At 44.6% G+C, this 27,483-nt stretch overlaps 1 protein-coding gene across 2 annotated transcripts; it reads right to left on the bottom strand.

Moving 5' to 3' along the window:
- Nucleotides 1-274: 274 nt before the first annotated feature.
- Nucleotides 275-5,680, bottom strand: AGRP (agouti related neuropeptide). Of its 2 annotated transcripts, none has more exons than XM_072114300.1 (4): nt 5,640-5,680; nt 4,674-4,860; nt 3,561-3,634; nt 275-660 (listed from the first exon to the last, which is right to left on the bottom strand). In XM_072114300.1, exons 2-4 carry the CDS (start codon nt 4,846-4,848, stop codon nt 478-480), a joined length of 432 nt encoding a protein of 143 aa, XP_071970401.1. In that variant the 5' UTR covers nt 4,849-4,860; nt 5,640-5,680; the 3' UTR covers nt 275-477. The 2 variants fall into 2 exon arrangements, with proteins under 2 accessions (XP_071970401.1, XP_071970400.1); XM_072114299.1 differs by having other exon boundaries at nt 4,674-4,863; nt 5,640-5,678.
- Between the last annotated feature and the right edge of the window lie 21,803 nt (nt 5,681-27,483).

Below are 27,483 nucleotides of genomic sequence, written 5' to 3' on the forward strand. Positions count from 1 at the left end.
GTAGGGGACCGCCTGTAATGCAAAGTTGGTACATAGCCACTTATTTATAAAGACATTTGTTCTTTTAAAGACTATACACAGAAAGGTACCAAAAGGTGAAGCTTTTGTATAATGACTGCCATGAAGTCAGACAAGGGCCAAATTGGACTTTTTTTGAACCCATATGATTAGATGAAATCAGTCCAGCTCCACAGAACAAATGCATGTCTAAAGGTCCATTGGTGTGCCTTATACAAACAAACAACGTTTTTCGTTATAATTGAAAAGTCAACTCCACAGTAGAAGTCTTTTAATTCTGAGAGAAATTACACTTAATACTAAGAAGAACTGCATTTACGTATATTTAACCATTAATATATTTTTATAAGTCAAGTATTAAATTCTTGTAGAGAAAATATAAGTAAATATACAGGTTAATATTACAAAGCATTATATAGTGAGACATATTTCTAGCCCTCTAAAAAAGCAAAAATACAGCTAGTTTTTACTTTGGTTGCAGTTAGTGCTAGTTTTTCTGCAGTAGCAAATTGCATTGAAGAAACGGCAGTAACAGGTTGCACAAGGGCTGCAGCACGGCAGATGTCCGACACAGGACTCCAGAAGCTGGACACATCTCTTGGGTGAACGTTCCTCACGGGAAGATGCCTCTAGTGACAGGGCCTAAGAGAGGGGAATACAAAAATAAATGTGAATAGTATACAATACATAATTGGGCCAGATCTATTAAACTGGATGTGCCAGTTTTCTGTCTGACTTTGCACTAGAAAGAATGGCTTTGGAGCTTTTACATATATTTAAGAAATGTCTGCACCAGTTTTGTGTCACGGCTGCATGTGGTAGTGCTTAGTTAAAGTTTGGAACACAGTTATTACAAAACGACTCGACAAAATGTGTAGCACTTTAAAGGTGTACCTAAAAAAGATTGTGTACACTTCCAGATCAGTGCAGGGTGTGCCAGAAAATTGAGGACCGTAGGCCAGTATTGAATAATCTGGTGCAACCTATACTTTCCTGAGGAAAACAGCACTTTGTAAAGTTTGCACTACTATTGATAAAGCTGTGCCATTGTATTTATTAGCCATCATTTAAAACTCAGTCACAAGTTTTAAAGGTTTATCAGTGAGTTTTGAGTACCTGAGGCCCCATAGTTCATCTTAAAAACATTTAGGTTTTCATCAGGTTTTCATAGGATAAACCAGTTTAGCTGTGTACCAGCTACAGATAATGCAACATTCTAGGAGAAGAGACGACATTACAGTAAATGCTGAAGGGTACTTCTTTTTGCTGAATACCCAGTTTCATTGAACACCACAATATTGACCAATTCTACACAATCCCTGGCTGGAACAATGAGACAGTGGTTGTGTGTGACCCAGCTTTTCTATGTCATTAACCAATCTGAGAGAGACATGGCTATATGAAGAGAAATCAACCTCACCTTACAAGAGTCACATTTTTCTCTCATCATGAGGGAAGCTGGGTTATCAGTGTCAGTGAGGAGGGTTAAAGGGGTTATCCGAGTGCAGCAATAAATTAGGGACAGGCTGGGGCAGGATTTTTTTTAAATAAATATGTACTCTCCTCCTCCGTCGCTGCTGATGTCCCGCACCTCGGTCTGTCTGATCAGTGCCCCTGTTTGTGGTTTGTGAATGGGGGTATTACTATGTCCCAATTCCCTCTTATTCCTGACGGTGAACACTATAACAAAATCCATTCAATTGTCAAAATGACACTTTTTCGACATTTGTAACACATGAAAAAATTTAATAAAAAGTGATGAAAAGGTTGTGCACTCCCCCAAATAGTAATTTGACACTTATAGCCCATCCCCTGGATATGTCCTGGATATGGTAGCTCTTGAAGTACTGACTCCATCACTACACCATTATTCACTCATTGTGGTTGTTTGGCGAGCAAACTAGAAAATCTTTGGGGTTTTATCAAGTGGAAGATGAGAGACACCAGACCCAATAATGAAGAGGACCAGAGGGATGCCTATCCAAGTATGGTCTCCATGCCATGCCGCATTGATGCAGTCATTCATTCAAAAGGATCAATGACCAAGTATTAAGTGCAATTACTGTACATAATTTTCATTTGACCAGTATTTCTGTGTTCCAAAAATTTGATACACTTGGTCTATATATAATATTCTAATTTTCCGAGACCGAACCTCTTATCGCTGGACTGAACTGACATGGTGAATTCAGGCGAATGATACAAGGTTCAAGCTGGTAAATCCTTTTTTTCTGACCGAACTTGCTCGAGGGCTTAACATACAGTCTCATGTAAAATGCATGAATGCTGTGCTGTATATCCCAGAAAGAAGTCATCTTACATTATTATTACATTACATTTTAATGACCTATTTGAATACTAATTATGTCTCCTGTCCCAGTATCTCATAGAGAGCTGAGACATAGGTCACAGATAGGTGGTCGTGTCAGGTGCCCGGAAGTTGCTGGAGCAGAGCTTCTGTGACTGTAAACAATCAGGGGCAAGGCTGCAACGGACCATAGCACAGGAGGGTTTTTCTAATTTTTGGACAACCCCTTTAAAGATCTTGTTGTTATCTGTCTTAAGTGGATGGACCTCAGAAGGCTTTTGAGATACACTACCAACTTCAGGAGACAAAAATTCACAGAAAAGCTATATTTGTTAAAGGGGTATTCCGGGAATATGAACGTTTGACACAAAAACCCATGGTGATATAAATAAATGAATACAACAATACTCAATGTCATTAGTCACAAAACGGAGCTTAAATAGTTTGATTTTATGATTTACAAAATTTATGGCCTCTCTAAAGTAGGTGGATTTATCACTAAGATGGTCACCAGTGGAAACTACAAGTCCCAAGATCCTTTAGTTCTCAGTAACTCCTCCTCCCTCTTATGCTCTGCCCCCAGTGATGATGTAACTGGTTTTCTTGCACTGTTACCATAGTAATGATGTGTAACTGCCATCACCACAATATTGTCCATACTGGATGCACTGCAACCAACCAACTACAGCCAAACGTAGTGGTGATCACTTGACCTGCCCAGGCAGGTGGAGGACATGTGATGTGGACACGTGACCAGCGGCCATCTTCTGTCCTGTGTATGCTCTGTATGCTCTGTCCTGCTCTGTCCTGTGTAACAACTAATTACACATTAGCTTATATTTTGAGTACCCATTTGTGTATGAGTTATGCTGATTCCCGGAATACCCCTTTAAGTATATTATAAAGTTTACTATTATCACCTGTACTAATTCTTGCAATTTAGCTTTAAGGGAACCCAGTTGCACAAAACTAATTACCACAATAGAAGTGTTTTGCTTCCTTAGTGATCCTGAACTTTTATCCCAACTCCAGGATCTTACATCAGCCTGGCTGCAAATTAAGTAATCTCTTACACTTGTATTGCCTTGTACATAAAACCTGATATTTAGTGCTTGACGGTGACGAAAAGTGAAAATCTGATCTAGATATGAGAATTTTTTTTTAATTATCAATACAGTGTGTCAATACAGTATATTGACATTTTGTTTGTTGTGCTACTTATTTTTTGGTTTACCCTTGGGTCCACTAAGCTGTAATCTTCAGCTGCTTCAGTATCCATTCTTAGAATGTTTGATCTTGCTACACTTGCTGAAACAAGACAAGGATAAAGACATTACTATAAGAGTGCAATGATGAAAAAAAACTCAAGAGTTATTTGTCACAGTTGAGAATTTTTTGTCTTGGTTGAGATTTTTTGTTGCAATTGACAGAAACCTGAAAGATGTAACAAAAAAGTCTCAACTGCATAAAAAAGTCTCAAAAAGTAGTACAAAAAGCCAGACAACATGGTGATTAAACCCCCCACCTCCCCACATCTAAGTTTCTCCACTGTTGGCAGTTGCCAAAAACTAAGGGGCTACCCTTTTTCAGAAATGTCACCTTACCTGATCAGGCAGTATATCTGGTATTGCAAACACTTTGCAACTCCCTATGTGGCCGAAAACAATATTTTACCTAGCTTGGTGCCTCAATTCTACTAGGCACCAGTGGAGGTCCAATAGGTTAAATACTGATTTATCAAAAACACTTTAAATTGGTATTCCTTTCCACAGGTTATCTCAAAAACGCCTGTTAGATGCACCTCTCTCGACATTTTGAGAACACAGGTTTCCTCACCCGTGTCTTATGGCTGGTCATAATGGGAGGTGCATATCATTCCCCCATTTAAGTTTATGGGACTTATTGCCCAAAATAGCCAACAGTAGCTCTGATAACCCATAGAAAACAACTCCCGTTTACCGGCTGTGAAATAGGGGCTAAGGGACCCTTGTTCCCATTAAAGATATGGGGTGAGAGGTTCCCATGATAAAAGCCCCATCTATCAGGTATTTATGATATTTTGTAGAAAATATAACATAATTGTATCATTTCTCAATACTACAGAAATTTTAACAGAAACATGTAGTTTTGCATAATATATTAATATTACCATCAGTATCATTATTATTCAGGAAAATTATATTGTAGGTTCATGAATTCTACACAGTATTTACAGAAAGAGAAGTAGCTTTCCCTGCAATTTGAATCTTAAAATAGTATATAGCAGAAACGTTGTGAAGTATAGCCAAGTGAAAAAGTCTAAATAGAAATTGTCTTCTTGTAAAGTCAAAACATAAATGAGTCTTACCTGGCATAAGCAACCCAGACTCCTTAAAGTTACGTAGTAATCCTGGGTTACTATATCTGCCAATATTTGCATCAGAGCTAACGTCTTCAAACCTTACATTGCTGGAGTCTGAGGCCAGTATAGCTTGGATTGTCTGGACCATAACCATACAAAGCAGGACTGTATTAAACATCATGCTTGAAATTTTCTGCTTCAATAAAAAGAAAAGCATATACACAATGTTGTCCAGAATGAATGTATATTATTTTATGTTACACATAAAAAAAGTTAAATCTGTATTAATCTATCATATTCACCCATCAGTATCCAAAAATTTTACCACTTGCTTCTGCTAAGGTATGTGGAGGAGAAAGAACCGGAAAACATTTGGGGTTTATAATTAATTTGAATACATCTTCCTAGAGGTTTTCTACGTGACACTATTATGTTTAGTTAATAAGAGATTAAAGGAATTTGTGTCAACAATGTGTAAATCAAGTAGGTAGCTCATTCCAATTTGTATTAGCGACTTCCAACAAATGACTAAGCAGCTACATGTGACTTGTCAACCCATGTACTGTGTAACACCCACAAGAGCCTAGAAGTGTGACCAATTTCACTTGCTAAAATACATAATTGTTGTACTTATAAACAAATTCAATAATCTTTTTTAAGACTTTTTAAATATTTTTTTAAACAGATATTTTTATGCCATTTTTCCAATATGGACAAAAATATACAGTCAAAATATGAAAAACCCTAATAATGCACAAAATGTGGCAGAAAACACAGTTATTTGAGTCAATTATATTTCCCACAGGGTTTAAAAAGAAAGAAAATATTAAAATGCTATAAATATACCTAGCATAGCATGGCAATTTGCTTAACATAAGATAGAAATGCCCTTATGAATTTATAAAGAAAACTATATGTTGCATTCACAATATTTGACAAGCAGACAATTATACAGTAATAGTAGTAACTTACATGCAAACAGATGGAGAGTCATCCAGTTAAGCCACCTAATGGTGGTAAAGCCTAGGCAGAGACCTTTATATAGAGATTTTTATCATCTACTCTGGTGACGTGTACTGGGACAACATTAAGTAGGAGGATTATTCTTAATGGCACACAGCAAAGTATATGAAAGAATCATTTATAAATTCCACTCAAATCTCATAATATTCATTACATTCGATTTGTGGTAAAAGCTCCAGTATTAACTAATGGATCCCGATTGTATGTACTGTGGAATGGCCACATACTATTGAGTTGATCATTAGATTGTTTTTATGTCATGGTGGTTAATTACAGAGACAAGAAGCGCCTTAATATTTCTATTCCTATATTTTGTTGACCAGTTAGGATAACCGCCCTGCAAGCGTAGATTGTTGTGGCACTGAACTAATGTGTTCCCTGTGTAGACATGTCTGTCACGTCTGCGGCTGCTGTCTCTTCTATCCGTACTGGTAGGATTAGGAGACGCTGAGTTTTTTGTCATCCTGAAGTCTGAACTAGGTTCTAGTGGCTCTGATGTCTGCCACACTGATTCTGTCTTGCAAGAGTTAACACTGTGGATATGTAATTGCTTGCTCCTTCCTCCTGTGGCATGGCTGAGTTTCCCTATAAATGTCCAGTTTAGCCTTGACTCCTTGCTAGTCAAACTGCTATCTTGCTGTGTTCACTAGCTCTTCTCTTGTTTCCTGGTTTCTGATTTCTTGCCTGTGACTATTCTATTTGGATTGTGATTTGGTTATTGTTATTCCCCACTGTTGCTGACACAGATTGTATACCTCAATTTATTGTGCTGTATTGTTACATGTTCACACCTTGCCCAGGGAAGGAACGTTGCCCAGTTATTGGGCTCCGTTTAGGGGGGACCCAATAAGTAGGTAGGGACAGATTGGGGGTCTCAGAGCCAGGGCTCACTGTCCTTGTTTAGTGTCCTGCCATTACAATGTCTTTGTAAAGATTGGTGTTGGATTCACTCTAGAATTAGTTTAAGACAATTTTCTCATGTGTATAATAATGGCACATTTAACATCTGTGTTATAGTCAGACTATCCTACTAACCCAATCTTTAATTACCATTAGATCTGTTACAATCTGTTTCAGTAAAATTGTATGGATGGTAATGTTGGTCTATGCAACAAAATTCTGAAAGTAGCCCCAAACAGATTTAATAGGATATACTTATTCTTTGGATAGATGATCAGTATCGTATTGGTGAGGGTCCAACAACAAGCATCCCCACTAACCATCTGTCTTGGGCAAGAATCGTGGTCTAATGATCGCTGCTTTCACTTCCTAAGGTGGATTAACACTGGTCTGTGCTCTGTGTAACAACAGATCTGTTTTGTCTCCATTTATTTTTTCTCACAAAAAATGGATGGATTCTTATAAAGGGAACCTGTCACCAGAAGTCAGAATTTTACTGGTGTGAATAGGCCTTGCATAGTACACTATATGTCACCCTGATTGACAGATTTGCTCCCTCCGTTTCCATAATATCCCCTCCTATAGATTACCTGGCTCTCTGCCAAAAGTCCTAGTTAAGTCCTAGGGGTGATGCCCCATTTCAAATCCCAACTCTCGACTCCTCATTAGCATAATTTTCAGCTTGGCCCCAGGAGCTGATTATTCAATTATTTTCCCTCCCACTTCACATCAAGTCTCATGATGACATTGGCTTACTGCACAGAAACCCCAGTGAGTGTGCAGTTCTGCTCGGTGATGCACAAAGTCTCTGCGCACTTCAACTAGGCAGCGCTCAGACATGCAAACTCCTAGTTGAAGAGGAGGAGTTAATCGTCCATGTTGGTTTTCGTTGCATGCTGCCGAGGAGCATGTGGACCTAGCGTGCATTAGGCGGAGTCGATCCCAGTATCTTGTATCTGAAGAGGAGCACCATCTTCCTCCTGCCTGCTGACCGTCCAGAGAAGGATCGATTGTGCACCAGAGCTGTCCCATTATCGCAACTGATCCTGAGTACCACTCGGGAAGTTGAAGGGGGAAAAATTGTTTCCAAAGCTAGGTATATATTGGCTCACCTCCCAGGGAATAGTGACTGTGCCTTTACTGGACCACATCCCAATTAAAAGCCTTCCCCTATAGCAATGTACATTACTACACCTCCTAGCCCCTCAGACTTTAGGTTCCTGGTGTAACCATATCAGATCAGGAGGAGGAGGCCGTAATGAAGTGACTCCTGGTGCTCCAGAAGTAAAAGTCTGTTTTTTCCTCTCCAGTGACAGCAGTGCCAGTTTGATATTTTTTGTGTTGTTTGATTCTGTAGTATGCCTTGGCTGCAATGGCAGACAAAGTTGCGCCTGTGGAGCGACCTGGTGGTACCACGCCACAGCAAGTCCAACCTTCTTTGCGGCGGGCTCTGCTGAAAACCAGGTACCACTTAGACTCCGCTCCCAGGTGTCAGCTAACGTCATCATCCGTGGTGGTCCAGTGGGTCCACTATCCCTGCTTCCTGACACTGGGTTGTCAAAAGCTTCTTGGGATTTGCCAGCTACTACCGGCAGTTTATCCCGAAGTTTACCCAGCTTGCTGCAAGAGTTCCTAAGTGAACTTCCTAAGAATGCCTCCGGTGCTAGGGTATCCAGACTGCAATCTGCCTTTCATACTCTACCCTGATGCCAGCAAACAGGACCTGGGGCTGTGCTCCAAAATGGAACCATGAGAGTGATAGCCTATACAAGCCGTTCCCTATGGCAGACGAAATAGAAACCCCAAAACTACTGCTTGTTCAAGTTACAGTTCCTGGCATTAGTCTAGGCGGTGACCAAAGAATTTAAGGGCTACCTGGCTGCTCTCTTCTATCCCATCTTTACTGACAACATCCCCTTGGCGAACTTGAATACTGCCTGGCTCCGGGCACTCGAGCAGTTGTAGGCCTCCCGACTGGCCAATTTCAATTTCACCATCAAATATTTGGTTGGCAAAACCAACGACAATGCAGATGTCTTGTTCCGTCTTACTGACCAGGGAACTGGTAGAATTATCTCAACTACAATGAAAAAAATTGTCAGCTCACCTGGAAGCTGAAAACATGTAAACTTTCCATGGATGCAGTGAGCAACGGAAAACCTCAGCTCCGAATACACTTGAACAAATAGGCAAAAGATCCAGCTTCAAATGAGATCCACGTGTGGTTGAAATCAATCACATTTACACTCACCGGCCACTTTATTAGGTACACCTGTCCAACTGCTCGTTAACACTTAATTTCTAATCAGCCAATCACATGGCGGCAACTCAGTGCATTTAGGCATGTAGACATGGTCAAGACAATCTCCTGCAGTTCAAACCGAGCATCAGTATGGGGAAGAAAAGTGATTTGAGTGCCTTTGAAGGTGGCATGGTTGTTGGTGCCAGAAGGGCTGGTCTGAGTATTTCAGAAACTGCTGATCTACTGGGATTTTCACGCACAACCATCTTTAGGGTTTACAGAGAATGGTCCGAAAAAGAAAAAACATCCAGTGAGCGGCAGTTTTGTGGGAGGAAATGCCTTGTTGATGCCAGAGGTCAGAGGAGAATGGGCAGACTGGTTCGAGCTGATAGAAAGGTAACAGTGACTCAAATCGCCACCCGTTACAACCAAGGTAGGAAGAAGAGCATCTCTGAACGCACAGTACGTCGAACTTTGAGGCAGATGGGCTACAGCAGCAGAAGACCACATCGGGTGCCACTCCTTTCAGCTAAGAACAGGAAACTCAGGCTACAATTTGAACAAGCTCATCCAACACCACAGCCTACCTGAGTATTGTTGCTGACCATGTCCATCCCTTTATGACCACAATGTACCCAACATCTGATGGCTACTTTCAGCAGGATAATGCACCATGTCATAAAGCTGGAATCATCTCAGACTGGTTTCTTGAACATGACAATGAGTTCACTGTACTCAAATGGCTTCCACAGTCACCAGATCTCAATCCAATAGAGCATCTTTGGTATGTGGTGGATCGGGAGATTCGCATCATGGATGTGCAGCCGACAAATCTGCGGCAACTGTGTGATGCCATCATGTCAATATGGACCAAAATCTCTGAGGAATGCTTCCAGCACCTTGATGAATCTATGCCACGAAGAATTTAGGCAGTTCTGAAGGCAAAGGGGGGTCCAACGCGTTACTAGCATGGTGTACCTAATAAAATGGCCATAGTGTATTTAGAAACTTTAAAACAAGTTGTTATACAATATGGAAATATGGAGGTATGCATAGGGTAGTGAGGCAACTTTGCCTATTTGTTCAATTGTCCCAACTGTGTCAGCAGAGAAAGACTCTGAGTATGCAACAGGGTCAACTGAAAAGGAAAACTCTGGACCCTATTACCTATGATTGACTTTATCAAATTGTGATCCCCATGAAGGATGCCACCTTTGGGAGGTGGTAAGCATGGTGTCAAAAGTGCCCATTCTGTGCCAACAGTTGAGATGAACGACATAACCAACGGGCTCCACTACACCGCATTGTGAGCCAGCACTCCCTGGGGATTGTAGCCATCGACCAAGTGAAGCTGGAGCCAAGCGGGTCCGGCCATGTCTGTGCTAAGACCATTGCACCAAGTTTGTTGTGGCTGTGCCAGTCAAAGATCTTACTACTGGAACCACTGTGTCAGCTCTGTGAAAAAGCTTCATAGCTTCAAGCAAGATGCTGGACCAAGGGTCAGCATTCAAGTCCCAGCTATTCCAAGAGTTGCGTATTTTCTACAATTGCAAGAAGCTGAGGACCATTGCATATCACCCACAGGAAAACTGGCTCTGTGAAAAGATGAACCGGACCCTCATCAATATGCTGAGGAAGCTACAAGCTGGTGTACCTCTACAACAACACCATTCACTTTTCTACTGGATATACCCACTTACTACCTGAAGTTCGGGAGACAGAGCCATTTGCCAACGTATATGGCCCTTGACATAGAAGCCCTTGACTCCCAATCTCTGCTTCCCCAGACTGACTAGTTTCAAGGGTACCAAAGAAACATCTGGCAGGCGCCAGGGAGATCGTAGACCTAAGGGTCGAGAATTAGAGATGGGCAAATCGATTCGAACAAAATGGAATTCGGTCCGAATTTCAGGGAAAATTAGGTTAGTCACGAATCCGAAGTTTACGGGGATTTGTGGGAACAAAGTTTTTTTTTCTCCTATATTACCAAAATGTGCGCAAGCACAACGTGTTACATGGGGCAGAGAACTCTGGGAAGGTGAAAGGAACACCTTTGATCACATGTGCAGACCTGTAAGCCAATCAGCAACCGGCAGCCTTATGTGATGTCACACAGCTTTATAAAAACAGGCAGCCATTTCCAGGCATTTCCAGGCATGTGCTGTCTCCAGCGTCTAGCTGTTTGTACTGTACTGTGCTGTAGTGATTCTGCTCCAATCCCAGGGTGTCCATTTTGGGGGATCTGTATATCCCAAATAGCAGTTCTTTTTTGTTGCTGAAGTGAACAGGAAGAAATTTGTGTAAAATACACATATTTTCTGTAGTAATTTCTGCTCCTATTCCAGAGTGTCAGTTCTTGTGCTTCTGTATACCCCAAATTTCAAGTTTTTTTGGTAGATAAAGTAGATTTGTGTCAAATCTACATAGTTGATTAACCAATATGTCAGACAAAGAGGTGGCAGGTGGCACAGGACGCAGCACATGAAGGGGATGTGCCGTTGTCATCTAGCGGCAGTGTGTTGATAAATATCCCAAAGGTTGTTTATTGGTTGACTAAGTCATCCACTTTATCCCAAATTACATATGAGAACCTCAGCCAAGAGTCCGTGGGTTCGTCAAATACAACATTTAGTTGGCATGGCCCAGGAGCAGGTCAGCAGCGCTCACCCATCGTCAACCAGCCTTTCTCCTGTTCAATTCCCTCAGCCAGAGATCTACTAGGTGGTCTGGGCTCAGCGCTACTAATTAGCAAGGACAAACTCCTTGAGGACAGTCAGCAGCTGCTTGACAGTGAAGGGGTGGGGCAGACATCCACTGCTTTGTGCAGTAGGAAGGAAAGTAGAGATGTGGAGAGTGGCACAGGGGTTCAGGGAGGCAGAGGCTTTAGTAGTCACTCAGTGCTTGCAGTAAAGTCACCACCTTGGCGGTGTGGCAGTTTTTTGTTAAGCTGAGCGTGTGTACATGTAGAATCTGCTTGCAGAAAGTGAAGCGTGGCCAGGGAACTAACAAAGGCACCACACATCCATCGTCACCATCCAATGGCCTGGGAGAAACGTGGCTCAGATGTGATAGTCCATCTTGCTGCCGCAGCAACAGCAGCAGCACCTAGTGGCACACATGCCATTTCAGCAAGTCAAGGCTCCAGCACCTCTGCCGAAGGGAGCTGTTTGTCTTTGACATCACCTCCAGGTCCAAATGCTCCTGCTCCTTGCTATGAATGGTGCCAGCAGTCGTTGCACGAGGCGATTAAAAAAAGGGACAACTGTATGCGTCCAGCCATCCTAAGGTGCAGAAGCTAACTGTGCTCCTGTCCAAGTTGTTGGTACTGCAGTCCCTCCCTTTCCAAGTCGTGGACTCTGCACCCTTCAGAGAACTAATGGCTTGTGCCGAACCGAGGTGGAGAGTTCCAAAAAGGCTGTGCCAGCCCTTCACAAATATGTAGAACAGAAGGTGGGCCAGTCCTTGAGTTTATCGGTTTCTACCAAGGTGCACGGCAGCTGGGACGTGTGGAGCTTTAACTACGGTCAAGGCCAGTACATGTCCTTTACAGCCCACTGGGTGACTGGGCCCAACAACTTGGACAGGAGACGCCGCTTTCTCCTCCACGTTGTGAAACTGCTACTCCTGCGTCAGTGTCCGCCTCCTCCTTCTCCACCACCACCTTAGCCTCCACAAGCCTAAGTGCTGCTCCATCATACCACATGTGCAGGGCACAGCGGTGTCACGCAGTTCTACACCTGGTTTGCCTGGGCCACAGAAGTCACACAGGGGATGAACTGTTCCACGTCATGCAAGAAGAAATCAATCTGTGGCTTTCTCTGCGACAAGTGAAAATCGGAGCCATGGTGACAGACAAGGAGGGACGGTCCATGCGCCCTGCATGTGCACGTGTTCAATCTTGTTGTCGACATTCTAAAAATGGCCAGGAAACTGTGCATGCACTTCAGCCATTCTTACAAAGTCAAGCACACCCACCTCAAGTTGCAGCGGAAGAACGGCCTCCCCCAACATAGTCTGATATGCGATGTTTCCAACCATTGGAATTCCAGCCTCCATATGTTAGACCCCCTGTATGAACAGAGAAAATCCATTAATGATTTTTTGAGGATGCAAGCAGACTGGAGTAATCCCCTGTGTAACTTTGATCTCAAAGTCTTAGATGTTCTACAGCAGTGCAGGTGCATCTAATGGGATTATGCAGCAGTGATTCCTGCAGTTTGCTCAGGTCCTTTGAAGAGGGCACGTTAATTGTCAGCCGCCAGAACTGCAGGATGAATAACGTCATTCCACTGCTTCATGTCCTGAAACTCATGCTGCAAAATCTGTCTGGTCAGGGCACTGGAGAAGTGGTGACTACATCTCATGGCCACATGAGTCCAATGGGGGCTGAACTGGAAGAGGAGGAGGAGGACATTGGAGCACAAGCAGAGTCTGGTGAAATCAGTGGTTTTTCCACTCAGGTGACAAGAGAGGAGGAGCAGCAGCATCCGGAGGAGGTAGAAGACGAGGCAGATGACCCAGAAGCACGGTGGCAGTATACAGTGGAGATGGAGGACGGGAGTCCCTCAGAGTCATCCGCAGCATGATTTGCCTAAATAGTGACAGCCGAATAGTCAACATCCGGCATAGGGATGAGTTTTGGCTCTCCACCCTCTTGGACCCTCAAAAATGGGTAACTTTTTTCTAGTTGCCGAGAGAGAGGAACAACTGGTGTACTATAGAGAAATACTGTGCAGACAGTAGGCCGCTGCCTATGTGCACCATTGTCCATCTTCTGTCAGGTCTGACCAGGGGATTCCTGGCAGTGATCGCTCACATACTACTGCCACGGCGGCTGTGGGGAGATGGGGGGTAGGAGGAATAGCAGCAGCAGCTTAAGTCTGGAGTCCTTAATGAGCAGCTTCCTTCACCCACCTAGTGAGGAGGGGAGCCACCACCAGCAGCAGCAGAAGGACATGGAGCAGACCCTGCACCAGCAGGTGGTGGCCTACTTGGGCAACACTTTACTAGCCTGGTAGAGGATCTGCTGGACTACTGGGCAGCCAAACTTGATGCGTGTCCGCAACTTGCGGAGTTTGCAGTAGAGAAGCTGTCCTGCCTATCCTTTATCAAGATGAATCGGGCTTTGATTGGCCAGGATTTCAACACACCAATGCCTTATGCATCAGATTAAATCAGTCATGACACCTCCCTCATTGAGAAATGAGTCTGGTTTCTAACTACTTGCCTCAGCCACTATTCTGATGCAGCCACCCGCCTGATGCCACACATCTGCTGCCAGTTGCTCCATCTGCCTCCCATCATCTTTTCCAGTGACTGGAATTGTCACCCACCTCCACACTCTCTCATTGGGCCACTCTGTGGCCTACCATGTTGCTGCCAGCTAAAGAATTTGTCATTGTGCCACTCCCTGACCTCCTGCTGCAGCTGCTGCCGCAAGCTCCACACTCTGTCATTGTGCCACTTTCTGACCTGCTGCTGCTGCAGATGCCACCTCCACACTATCATTGTACCACTCTGTGGCTTACCATGTTGCTGCCACCTCCACACTGTCATTTTGCCACTTTCTGACCTCCTGCTGCTGCCACCTCCTTACTCTATCATTGTGCCACTCTGTGGCCTAACATGTTTTCCACACCTCCACACTGTGTCATTTTGCTACTCTGTGGCCTTCCATGTTGCTTCCAGCTAAAGAATTTGTCATTGTGCCCCTCTCTGACCTCCTAGTGCTGCTTCTGATGCTGCTACATCCACACCCATTCTGCCACTCTGTGGCCTACCAGGTTGCTGCCAACTTTACACTGTCACTATGCCACTCTGTGGCCTCCCAGGTTAATGCCACTTCCACACACTGTCATTGTACCACTCTGTGTCTTACCATGTTGCTGCCACCTGCACTCTGTCATTTTGCCACTCTGACCTCCTGCTGCTGCTTCTGATGCTGCCAACAACACTCTATCATTGTGGCTCTTTGTGGCCTACCAGGTTGCTGCCAGCAAAAGAATTTGTCATTGTGCCACTCTCTGACCTCCTGCTGCTGCTTCTGATTCTGCCACCTCCACACCCATTCTGCCACTCTGTGCCAACTTAACACTGTCATTGTGCCACTTTGTGGCCTACCAGGTTGCTGCCACTTCCACTCTGTCATTGTGCCACTCTGTGGCCTCCTGCTGCCGCCGCCGCCACCTCAACGCTCTGTCATTATGCCTCTCTGTGGCCTACCATGTTGCTGCCACCTCCACACGCTGTCATTGTGCCATTCTGTGGCCTATCAGGTTTCTGCCAGCTAAAGAATTTGTCATTGTGCCCCTCTCTGACCTCCTAGTGCTGCTTCTGATGCTGCTACCTCCACACCCATTCTGCCACTCTGTGGCCTACCAGGTTGCTGCCAACTTTACACTGTCACTATGCCACTCTGTGGCCTCCCAGGTTACTGCCACTTCCACACACTGTCATTGTGCCACTCTGTGGCCATCTGCTGCTGCCGCCACCTCAATGCTCTGTCATTGTACCACTCTGTGTCTTACCATGTTGCTGCCACCTGCACTCTGTCATTTTGCCACTTTGTGACCACCTGCTGCTGCTGTCACCTCCATACTCTATCATTGTGCCACTCTGTGGCCTAAAATGTTGCCCACACCTCCACACTGTGTCATTGTGCCACTCTGCAGCCTTTCATGTTGCTTCCAGCTAAAGAATTTGTCATTGTGCCCCTCTCTGACATCCTGCTGCTGCTTCTGATGCTGCCAACAACACTCTATCATTGTGGCTCTCTGTGGCCTTCCGGGTTGCTGCCAGCTAAAGAATTTGTCATTGTGCCACTCTCTGACCTCCTGCTGCTGCTTCTGATTTTGCCACCTCCACACCCATTCTGCCACTCTGTGCCAACTTTACACTGTCATTGTGCCACTTTGTGGCCTACCAGGTTGCTGCCACTTCCACTCTGTCATTGTGCCACTCTGTGGCCTCCTGCTGCTGCCGCCACCTCAACGCTCTGTCATTGTGCCACTCTGTGGCCTACCAGGTTGTTGCCACCTCCACACTCTGTCATTATGCCTCTCTGTGGCCTATCAGGTTTCTGCCAGCTAAAGAATTTGTCATTGTGCCACTCTCTGACCTCCTGCTGCTGCTTCTGATTCTGCCACCTCCACATCCATTCTACCACTCTGTGGCCTACCAGGTTGCTGCCAACTTTACACTCTGTCATTGTGCCACTCTGTGGCCTCCTGCTGCTGCTGCCACCTCCACACTCTGTCATTTTGCCACTCTGTGGCCTACCAGGTTGCTGCCACCTCCACACTCTGTGGCCTTCCATGTTGCTTCCTGCTAAATAATTTGTCATTGTGCCCCGCTCTGACCTCCTGCTGCTGCTTCTGATGCTGCCAACAACACACTATCATTGTGGCACTCTGTGGCCTACCAGGTTGCTGCCAGCTAAAGAATTTGTCATTGTGCCACTCTCTGACCTCATGCTGCTGCTTCTGATTCTGCCACCTCCACACCCATTCTGCCACTCTTTGGCCTACCAGGTTGCTGCCAACTTTACACTCTGTCATTGTGCACTCTGTGGCCTACCAGGTTGCTGCCACTTCCACTCTGTCATTGTGCCACTTTGTGGCCTCCTGCTGCCGCCACCTCCACACTCTGTCATTGTGCCACTCTGTGGCCTACCAGGTTGCTGCCACCTCCACACTCTGTCATTATGCCACTCTGGCCTACCAGGTTAATGCCACCTCCACACTCTGTCATTATGCCTCTCTGTGGCCTACCATGTTTCTGCCACCTACAGAATTTGTAATTTTGTCACTCTCTGACCTCATGCTGCTGCTGCCACCTCCACACTGTCTTTGTGCCACTCTGTAGCCTACCATGTATCCACACCTCCATAATTTGTCATTGTGCCACTCTGCGGCCTACTCTTGCTGCTGACAACTGACCGCTGTCTCCCTGGAACACCCTGTGATTTCCATAATGCTGTTTTCACCCTCCACCACTCTATGACGTTGCCACTATGTTTGGTTTTCCCCTTCATTTTATCTCTTAGAAGGAATGAAAAGCCTCAAAAGCAAGAGTGGATACAGAACAAAGAGGACATGCAAATATCCCATTTACTGGTCATCTCAGTTTTGAATCCACTCCTGTTTGTTTTTGGCTTTAGCAATACTGATGATGCATTATTGACCGATTGAAAGCGGACATTGACGGATGGAAAGAAGGGCAAAATGATCAGTGATGTCAATGCAAAATTACTGCCGACACCCTCTCCACTCTTTCTGGGGGGGGGGGGGGGTTTACAGAGCAGATTCTGTTGTAGACTATGGAATCATCTGATGTTAGAGTAAAAAGAGTGCACTCTTTGATGCTATAGAGAGATCTTGGCCCTCAGCTCAGTCCTTTCAAGCTGGCAAAGACATTACCTTGTCAGGCTGCGTTCCCGCTACACTTATTTGGTTTCGAATCGAGTCAAACTGAATTTCAACAAATTCACCCATCTTTAATTATAGTCGTTTTATTCTTGCACACAGGGGGCTAGTATTGTGGTAGTCATATTCGTGTACATAGAGAGCAGTATTATAGTAGTTATATTCTTGTACACAGGGGACAGTGTTATAGTAATTATATTCTTGTACATAGGGGCTGTATTATAGTAGTTTTATTCCTGTACATAGGGGCCAGTAGTTATATTCTTTCACACAGGGGGCAGTAGTATAGTAGTTATGCTTATAGAAAGAAACAAAAATTTCAAAGGGCAGGGACTCCAGCATCCAAAAAAATGTAGAAAAAGCTGTTAAGACATGGACAAAAATGTAATGTTTCAAGTTAAAAATACACATGGTGAATGAACACATGGGCAGAAAAAAACAAAAAACATGAGACAAAAAATAATGCAGCGGTAATTTTTTTCTTCCCTTTTTTTAGTTTTACTAGTATGTAGTATAAATAGGGGACAGTATTATAATAGTTATATTCTTGCACACAGGGGACAGTGTTATAGTAGTCATAATCTTGTACATATGGGGCAGTATTATAGTAGTTTTACTCTTGTACATAAGGGAAAGTATTACATTAGTTATACTCTTGTACATAGGGGCAATATTATAGTAGTTATAGTCTAGTACAGAGTGTCAATTTTATTGTAAAAACCAACAAAAATACAATTAAACAATATACTGAATACATTCTTTTGTATACAATAATCAAACAAAATATAAACTCAAAGTAAATTTAAAGGGGTATTCCCACCTGGGCATTTAAATTTAATTTAATTACCATATATACTAGAGCAGTGATGGCTAACCTATGGCACTGGTGCCAGAGGTGGCACTCGGAGCCCTTTCTGTGGGCACCCGGGCCATCGCCCCAGCACACCAGACAGGACTCAAAGAATCTTCCTGCAGTCCCAGACAGCCCAGGACTTGCTGTGCACAGAAGTATTTTAAAGTGACAGCTCTACCTGGGACTATTTTCTGCTTTATTGGTGCCTCAGGTGCTGGTATCAATGAAAACTGTGACAGAGAAGGGAGAATAAATCACAAATTAAATTTCTGTGTTGGCACTTTGCCATAAATAAGCGGGTCTTTGTTATAGTTTGGGCACTCGGTCTCTAAAAGGTTCGCCATCACTGTACTAGAGTATAAGCCTAGTTTTTCAGCACAAAAAATGTGCTGAAAACCCAAACTCGGCTTACACTCGAGTAAAAAAATATAGGTTTTACCAGGCTTTTGTGGTAAAATTAGGGGCCTCGGCTTATACTTGGGTCGGCTTATAATTGAGTATATACAATGATTTGCCATATGTAAACATTTCTTCAATTGGATGTTATTAAAAAAAATGTTCCTGTGTGAAGATAATTTCTCATAAATGTAGTCATATGGTCCCTAAGAAATGAGATAGCTTCCTCGGATACAACCACTTCACATTTTGGCAGCGGTGGCCAGACATGCGCTAACTCCCGGACATTCCATATACAAAAACTTTTTGTTTCTTTGTGCAATCCCTCCAGCAGAGGTGGCCGTATCCGAGGAGTCAGTCTTGTTTCTAAGGGACCATATCACTACGTCTATGAGAAATTATCTTTACCCAGGTAAAACATTTTTAATGACATCTAATTGAAGAAATGTTTATATATGGCAAATTAATTAATCTGAATGTGAATGTCCAGACAAGAATACCCCTTTAACTTAGAGTCCATAGCTGCTGCTGGAAAGGAAAAAGTAAAATGCAAAATCAATTTATAGACATTAAACACCAGACACATTCCTCCAAAATTTTACTATTTCTCTGGTTTTTCCTGGCTTTCTGTGATTTTATCCACCGGAGTTCAGACATGACTTGGGATACTACGCCCGTGTAGTCGTAGTCCTTGCTGTGTAGGGACACCCAGGTTCTGGCATGCCAGTGGTAATATTTAATCACTGTTATTATCAGGTACATGGTTCCTGCATCAATATTACCATCTGAAGATGGGACACCATAGATCAGTGATGGCAAACCTTTTAGAGACCGAGTGCCCAAACTACAACAAAGACCCGCTTATTCATCGCAAAGTGCCAACACAGAAATTTAATTTGTGATTTATACTTCCTTCTCTGTCACAGTTTTCATTGATACCAGCACTCTGAGGACACCAATAAAGCAGAAAATAGTCCAAGGTAGAGCTGTCACTTTAAAATAGCTCTGTGCACAGCAAGTCCTGGGCTGTCTGGGACTGCAGGAAGATACCTGGAGTCATCTCTGGTGACGGCCTGAGTGCCCACAGAAAGGGCTCTGAGTGCCACCTCTGGCACCAGTGCCATAGGTTAGCCATCACTGCCATAGATGATGTCAGGGTACTGTAGGAATTGCAGCCTAGTGAAGTTCAGCAGGTCAGATTCCCTCTCACCAAGCGACAACCAAGCGATATGAAATAACTTTGGGGGCATTCGCTTCCCATTGAGAACCTGAGACTTGTCTGTAAGGTGATGGTTACACAGTCTCTAAGTGAAAGTGGGGAGTGGAAGAAGGCCCAACATATCCTAGAGTACAGGTCTCTCCTCATGTTGCTCACTATATATGACTTCTCTAACTTCCACATCCTGACACACTTCAGACCATACTCCAGATACCGGGAGCGGTAGCCAGGAATTCATCAACCCCTCTCGAGAATGCCGCCTCGCACACAAAACTCTGTAAAATGCAATATCCATTCCTTGACACTACTTACCAAAAGGAGACCATAATTTAAGCCCAGGCTACCAAAATTGGCTTTCAGAAACAAGGAGTCAAAGAAAACCCTTGGATTTAACATATCCAGCCCACCCTCTCTTCTCTGCAGGTAGGTAATGCTTCCTTTAACCGGGTTCAACCTGTTCCCCATAAAAGCCTGAAGAACAGACTAAAGAGCCTAGCAGAGAAAGATTCTGGCAAAGGAAATAGGTCAGCCTCCAGTTCTTCCATCACAGAATCTTTGCATTTCCGGTTTTCAACTTCTCTTTAGTTAGGCATTATCTTCCTTCCCAAATTTAACCCCAAGGATTTTAATATGAGCGGAGGGCTTGACGAATTGTGGCAGGTCAAAGCCAGGTTCAGAATTCGATGTCCAGAAAGCTTGACTCTTCTCAAGGTTGACCGGAGGCCTCTGAGTGACTTCTGATGGATGCAGATAACATCTCTACCTCACGAGGTTCAGATATCACCACATCATCCGCTTAGGCAACTACCTGCAGAGGCAAGCACTTGGGACTGGCACCCCCTGAAAATCACACTGCTGCAGTGATTGCAGAATCAAGTCTATGGCAAAAACATACAGCAGTGGACTCGGGGCAGTCTTGTCTCACCCCCGCCTCTACTTCAAAAGTGTCACTCTGCCAACCATTAATGAGGGGAAAGCTCTACGCCTCTCTATACAAAGTGCTCAGCCAATCTATAAATTGTCCCGGAATACCGTACTTTGACAAAGTGGCCCATAGATGATCATGGTCAACCCTGTCAAAGGCTTTAGCCTGGTCCATACCTACAACATATCTTCCACAACTTAGAGCTTTACATCTCTCAAACATCTCTCTTATCGGGATTACTGCTCCAGAGATGTTGCACCCTTTTACTGTGCCATACTGACCACCTGCCAACAGTGTCAGGGACAAACAGACTAACCTAGAAAACAAATTTTTTGCCCGAATATTCCTGTCAACATTTAAGAGGGCGATCAGCCTCCCATTCCTGATGTCGCTAGGCTCCTTACCTTTAGACAGCAGGACAAGGGAGGACACCCTCATGGATGGAGGCTTAAGGTGATTTTCTAGACAGTTAGTAAATACATTCACAAGGTCTTTAAATCTTTTATAAAATTCAGCTGTTATACCATCTGGACCTGGTGCCTTCTTCAGTTGCAAGTTATCAATGGCCTCTTTAACCTCCTCCTCTGTTATTTCTGCTGTCAAAGGAAAAAACTTCTTCCAAGAGACTAGAGTTAAGTCTCCATAACCCTCTTCCCAAATCAGGCTTCTCACTCTCACACCTAAGCAAAAATATAAGGTTAGGTGATGCTAATAAGGAACACACTTTTCGCACCCCTATGATCTCCTTGGACTCCAGGACTCCCCAGAGCCAAGTCTATCCATTTAGATCTTCCGGCACAGGAGTTGGTAAAATTGGGTTTCCTACCACATTGCACAAACACATCAGACAAACCTGACTGCGTGGTGATAGCATTCAAGACCTTAGAGTCCCTGGTGAGAGGTCTACCAGTGGGTCTATCACTGGATGCTCTGGTGGAAGTCACCCACCATAATCACAGGAACAGATGTGAAGAGATAGGGCTTCACCTCATTAAATAGATTAATAAGTCGGAGCCTCATACCTCAGATGGTAACCTCCACCACCAGACACCTTCCCATCAATAACTCGTTAAGTCTATGTATGGTGACATCGTGGGTACTAAAGAATACGGAGACCCTACCACAAGGCTCCACAGACAATGACCAGAAGGATGGACCAGAGCGCCATTCCCTCTCTGTTTCTCACAACAGACAGAGTAGTATGAGGAGTCTCCTGTAAGATAGTGGAGATGTTCATTTACTGCATGTCTTGTTTTCTTTGCCCTAATGCTATTTACATTACTCGAGATGACTTTTAGTAGAAAATTCGCAATTAGAGCCATAGCAAGCTCATCCTTATCTTCTGCCACCATTCTCTGCAATTCATGCTTTAGTTCCTCCTCTGCATCTGACAATACACTGAATCTATTTGGGGTCATGGTCATATCTGCTGTTCTGTCCACTTCATCCTATATAACTTTTGGACAGTGGTCCACTCACCCTGTTTGCTTACCGCTGTATGTATTCTCCTTCCTTCTATTTGTAGATGTTGGCGCTGGAGATGGAATGGGCAGAGGGAGTGGTGCAACCTGCTGGACAACCTGCATGTTCCCCTCAATGATTTTGTCTGGGGTTGTTCTGGAATTGGGATGGTGCTTATTTGAGCCTGTTCTAGTACTGGTATGGTGTCACCTTCAACCTGCTGTGGTTCTGGCCCAGCCTGAGCTGACCCTGACAACAAAGCCCCCTCCTCTCCAAGGTCATCTGCCCCTACCAGTACATCTTCATCAGGGAAGGTCTTGCAGATGTTATGGCTATCTCCAGGCATGAGGAAACTTCAGGAGCTCACACTACACACAACCTCCCAGCAAGGGGGTAGTATTATAGTAGTTATATTCTTGCACATAGGGGTCCGTATTATAGTAGTTATATCCCTGTGGTCATGCCTCATCTCTCTACAAAGATTACAATGGATGTTCTAGCAGTCCACACTCACAGGACCAATATCCCCACATAGGCTGCTCTTTTTCAGGGTGTAGTAACTGGCCACGTGACGGGCCCTACCACATTTAAAGCATCTGCAAGGCTGATCTGCATAGAAGCATTCCCCCCTCTTATGGCCAACAAAGAAGGAATTGGGCAGAAGTTGGGTTATGTTATGGTATTGGCATAACCTCACCAAGACCTTCCACCCTCCTGTCCAGATCCCATCATCATCCCTGGTCTTATTAAGTTCTGAGATGAGGTCACAGTGTCTCCTGAGCCAGAGCACAATAACCTGCAGGGGCACAGCTTCATTCCAGAAGATGATGGTGACAGTAACTATCTGGCTTAGAGATGGGGATAAAGATAAATTTATTCCAATTCTCAGCATCTCCAAAGCTGGTGAAATTGGCCCAAAACTGCTCCAGGTTACACATTAACTTAAAGCTAACATATCCCTGGCAGTCTGGGAGGTTTATAACTGCCAGGATGTCACTTGGCGAGAAGTGACTACAAACCTCCGGTCAGGTAGATGTTCTTTGGCCTCTCAGTGCTTAAACCAGACCACATTCCTCCTCTTAAAAGCCTGACTGGTGTAATGTGAGCCGGACGCAAATATGGTGCACCCTGGCCCCAGGCGTTACCGGAGGAGGTCTGGTCATGACCAGTACCACGCTGTGACTGGGGATGTGGGGGCTGCTGAGCACCTGAACTATGAGGGCCTGCACCGCCATCAGGAACTAAAGGAGGGAAGTCCTGAGCAATGGACTGCGCAACCTCCTCCCCACCATCAGCCTCCATGTCTCCAGACTCCATACACTGTTTATTACAACATCCCAAACAGATTGTGAAGCCACTTCCCCTGCTGGAAAATTACCACACACAGAGGAATCATCAATACAGACATTGGGATCAGACACCGAAATCTCAGCAGTTTCAGATGAAGAAATCTGAAATGACACATTAGAATTAGCAGAGTCAGTAACATTGGGCACAGCAGAGTCCTGATTGGCCTGCTCAGGTGTGACCTGGGAGCTCTGCTGCGCTGCTGCACTGTCACCTTCAGGAGCATCTACTGTCTTTCTGTGAGGAGATGTCGTATGAGACTTGTGGGGACTGCACTGCACCATCACCATCAGTCAGGTGTCTCCGTTGTTGTTGCAGATTCCAGGCTGCTTGCACTTGTAGTACCTCTGCTGTAAGTGCTTGCTGTGGCTGATCACTGGCTCTGTGGTAGGGGAATGTTGCTGGCTGCAATATTGGCTTTACTTGAGTCTGCTGAATGACATCAGAGCAGGTCATTGGTACAGGATTTGATGGTCCTCCATGTTTCTGTGCCTGGAAGCGCTCCTGATTCCTGTAGGTCTCTGCCAGGGGTCCCATCTGCTCCAGAACTGCCTCAGTTTGGGTGATGATGTCGGCGAGCTGCTTGGTCAGTGTGGCCAGTTTCCTAACTAGGAGATCATGTCTCTCAGGGTTTGCTGCCTTCAGCTTGTAAGCGCAGTCAATGTGCACAACTGAGGCCTGTGATGGAAGTTGCCTCTGCTCCTGTACAACTTTCACTAGACTGGAACTCACTGCTGCTGCTTCTTGCTTTACCACAACCTTCATCTTCTTTCTGTCACAAACACCGGCTGCACTGGATCCACTGACACCAAAACCTTTGGATGCAAATCCTAAAGTTACCAAGATTGCGAGTAATGTGCAGAGTACATTACTCGCAATCTTGGTAACTTTAGGATTTGCATCCAAAGGTTTTGGTGTCCAGGAGTTTCCTCCCAGGGAAGGCTTTGGGCCTTCTAGCCACCCAGGGGGGCCTGCCCTGGGCTATCTCCAGGCATGAGGAAACTTCAGGAGCTCACACTACACACAACCTCCCAGCAAGGGGGTAGTATTATAGTAGTTATATTCTTGCACATAGGGGTCCGTATTATAGTAGTTATATTCTTGTACATAGGAGGCAGTATTAAAGTATAGTATAGTAGTACTCACAGTCTTGGTAACTTTAGGATTTGCATCAAAAGGTTTTGGTGTCCAGGAGTTTCCTCCTAGAGAAAACCTTGGAGCCTTCCAGCCACCCAGGGTGGCCTGGGCTATCTCAATGGCAAAAAGGAAAAATGAAGAAATAAACAGAAATTCATGATACATTATCATAGATATATGTTCCTCCACAACTGAACATTCTCAAATTTTTTTTCCAAGCTCTAATGATCGGAGCCACCTCATCTCAGCTCTGATCTGTGTGACTGCAGTCATTGGCTGGAAGGACCCGTCATGAGCGGACAATCTGGTCCTGTTCTGCCAGTGATGGTCCTTAGTTACCGTAATGATCAAGTACATGGTCCCCCTGTCTTTACCAGGAACTTGTGGTGTCACCCTATAGATTATATCAGGGTAGGTTAGAGACTACAGTTTTGGTATTTTTGCCTGCGGGACACCTGCTCCCAGATCTGCCTCCCTCCTTGACATTCGCTAGTAAAGTGCTCTATGCTCTCTTCCTGGTGACATCCCAAGGGGCACATACGATCCGAAATACTCAAGAACTTCAAATTGCCCCTAACGAAAAACTTCCTGTGCAGAGATAACCAACCAACATCAAATAATTTAGCTGGAAGCCTTGGACCATTGAGGAACCGTATATCTTACTGCAGGGTGGCCGTCGTGCAGTCCCTCAGAGCCGATTGTAAAGAGGTGCTTCCTGGTCTTACTCTCCAGATATGTCTTATCTATTCTCCACTTTTTCATGCACCTTAGACCATACTCCAGATACTGGGGGAGGAAGCCAAGAGTCCATTGACCCCTCTTGAGACTGTCGCCTCGCACCCAAGACTCTGCAATAGGCAATATCCAGTCCCTGACACTACTTACCCACAGGAGACCATTATTTGAGTCCAAGAAACCAAAATTGACATGGAATCAAAGAAAACCCTTGAATTTAACATATCCAGTCCACCCTCTCTCCTCTGTAGGTAGGTAGGTGATCCCTTGTTTTACTGGGTTCAACCTGTTCCCCCATAAAAGTTGAAACAACAGGCTAAAGAGACTAGCGGAGAAAGATTCTGGCAAAGGAAAGACGACAGAGACATAGAGGAAGACCGGGACCAGGTAAGTCTTCATCAGAGCAACCCTTTCTCTTTAGGTCAGCCTCCAGTTCCATCGATGAACCTTTGCATTTCCGGTTTCCAACTTCTCTTCCCAATTTAGTTTGGCATTATCTTCCCTCCCAAATTTAACTCCAAGGATTTTAATATGGTTGGAGGCCTTTGCGAATTTTGGCAGATCAAAGCCTGGAGCAGAATTTAAAGTCCAGAAAGCTTGACTCTTCTCAAGGTTGACCAGAGATCCGGAGGCCACTGGGTAACTTTTGATGGCTGCAGATAACATCTCCACCTCACGAGGTTCAGATATCACCACAGTCACATCATTCGCGTAGGCAACTACCTTCAAAGGCAAATAGTGGGGGACCAGCACCCCTTGAAAATCACACCCTTGCAGTGATCGCAGAAACAAGTCTATGGCAAAAACAGCAGTGGACTCAGGGGGCAGCCCTTTCTCACCCCCGCCTCTACTTCAAAAGTGTCACTCTGCCAACCATTGATCAGAGGAAAGCTCCTCGCCTCTCTATACAAAGTTCTCAGCCAATCTATAAATTGTCCCGGAATACCGTATTTTGACAAAGTGGACCATTAGATAATCGTGAGCAACCCTGTCAAAGGCCTTAGCCTGGTCCAGACCTACAACATATCTCCCACACCTCAGAGCTTTACATCTCCCAAAGATCTCTCTTATCGAGATTACTGCTCCAGAGATGTTCTGCCCTTTTACTGTGCCATACTGAGAGCCTGCCAACAGTGCCGGGGAAAAACAGAATTTTTGCCAGAATCTTCCTGTCGACATTCAAGAGGGCGATCGGTCTCCAGTTCTTGATGTCACTAGGACACTCTGATGGATGGAGGCATCAGGCGATTTTCTAGACAATTAGTAAAAAAAAACACAAGTATCGGGGCTAAGAGGTCTCTAAATTGCATATAAAATTCAGCTGTTATACCATCTGGTCCTGGTGCCTTCTCCAAACCTAACTTATCAATGGCCTCCTTAACCTCCTTCTCTGTTATTCATGCTGTCAAAGGAGAAAAATCCAAATCTCTAGTGTCAGGACCCGGAGTTGCCTCCAAGAATTGAGTAATTTTCTCTTCATCCAAAACTTTTTTCTGAAATAATCCAGCATAGTACGATCTTACCACCTAGAGGATACCCTCCCGAGATTCCTGCAAAACTCCCTGGGAGTCAGTGAGACCTGTGATCGATTTCTTGGCGACACGTTCCCGGCAATTTTCATACGGATCAGAGACGCCTAGTTTTCCGTAATCTTGTTCAATTAACAGGGATGTGTAGCGGCTGTACTGATACTGCTTTATTTCAGACTTCAGTCGGTCAATTTTATGTTTGTCATCCCCTCCCGCCGAATATAGTGACTCCAATTCTTTCCGCAGCTTGAGATACTGGCTATACTTACTCTTGCCCTTTTTCACTGACTCTTCAAGAGGGACCTGATCTCCTCCTTGACCTGTCATCTGATGTCAAAGTAACATTGAAATCGCCCACCATTACTACAGGAATGGAGGTAAATAGATATTGTTTTACCTTGTTGAATAGCTGGATTCTCTCTCTCACTGTCTGTGGGCCATAGATGTTGATCAGCCAGAGCAGCCTACCATGGATGGTCACTTCCAGCACCAGGTACCTCCCCATAGCGACCTCTGTCAGCCTGTGCACCGTCACGTCTGTGGTGTTAAACAGTATAGCAACCACAGCGTACGGCTTCACAGCCAGTGACCAGTAAGAAGGACCAGACCGCCACTCACGTTCAGCC

The sequence above is a fragment of the Engystomops pustulosus genome, chromosome 7, assembly GCF_040894005.1.
Source record: "Engystomops pustulosus chromosome 7, aEngPut4.maternal, whole genome shotgun sequence".
NCBI lineage: Eukaryota > Metazoa > Chordata > Amphibia > Anura > Leptodactylidae > Engystomops > Engystomops pustulosus.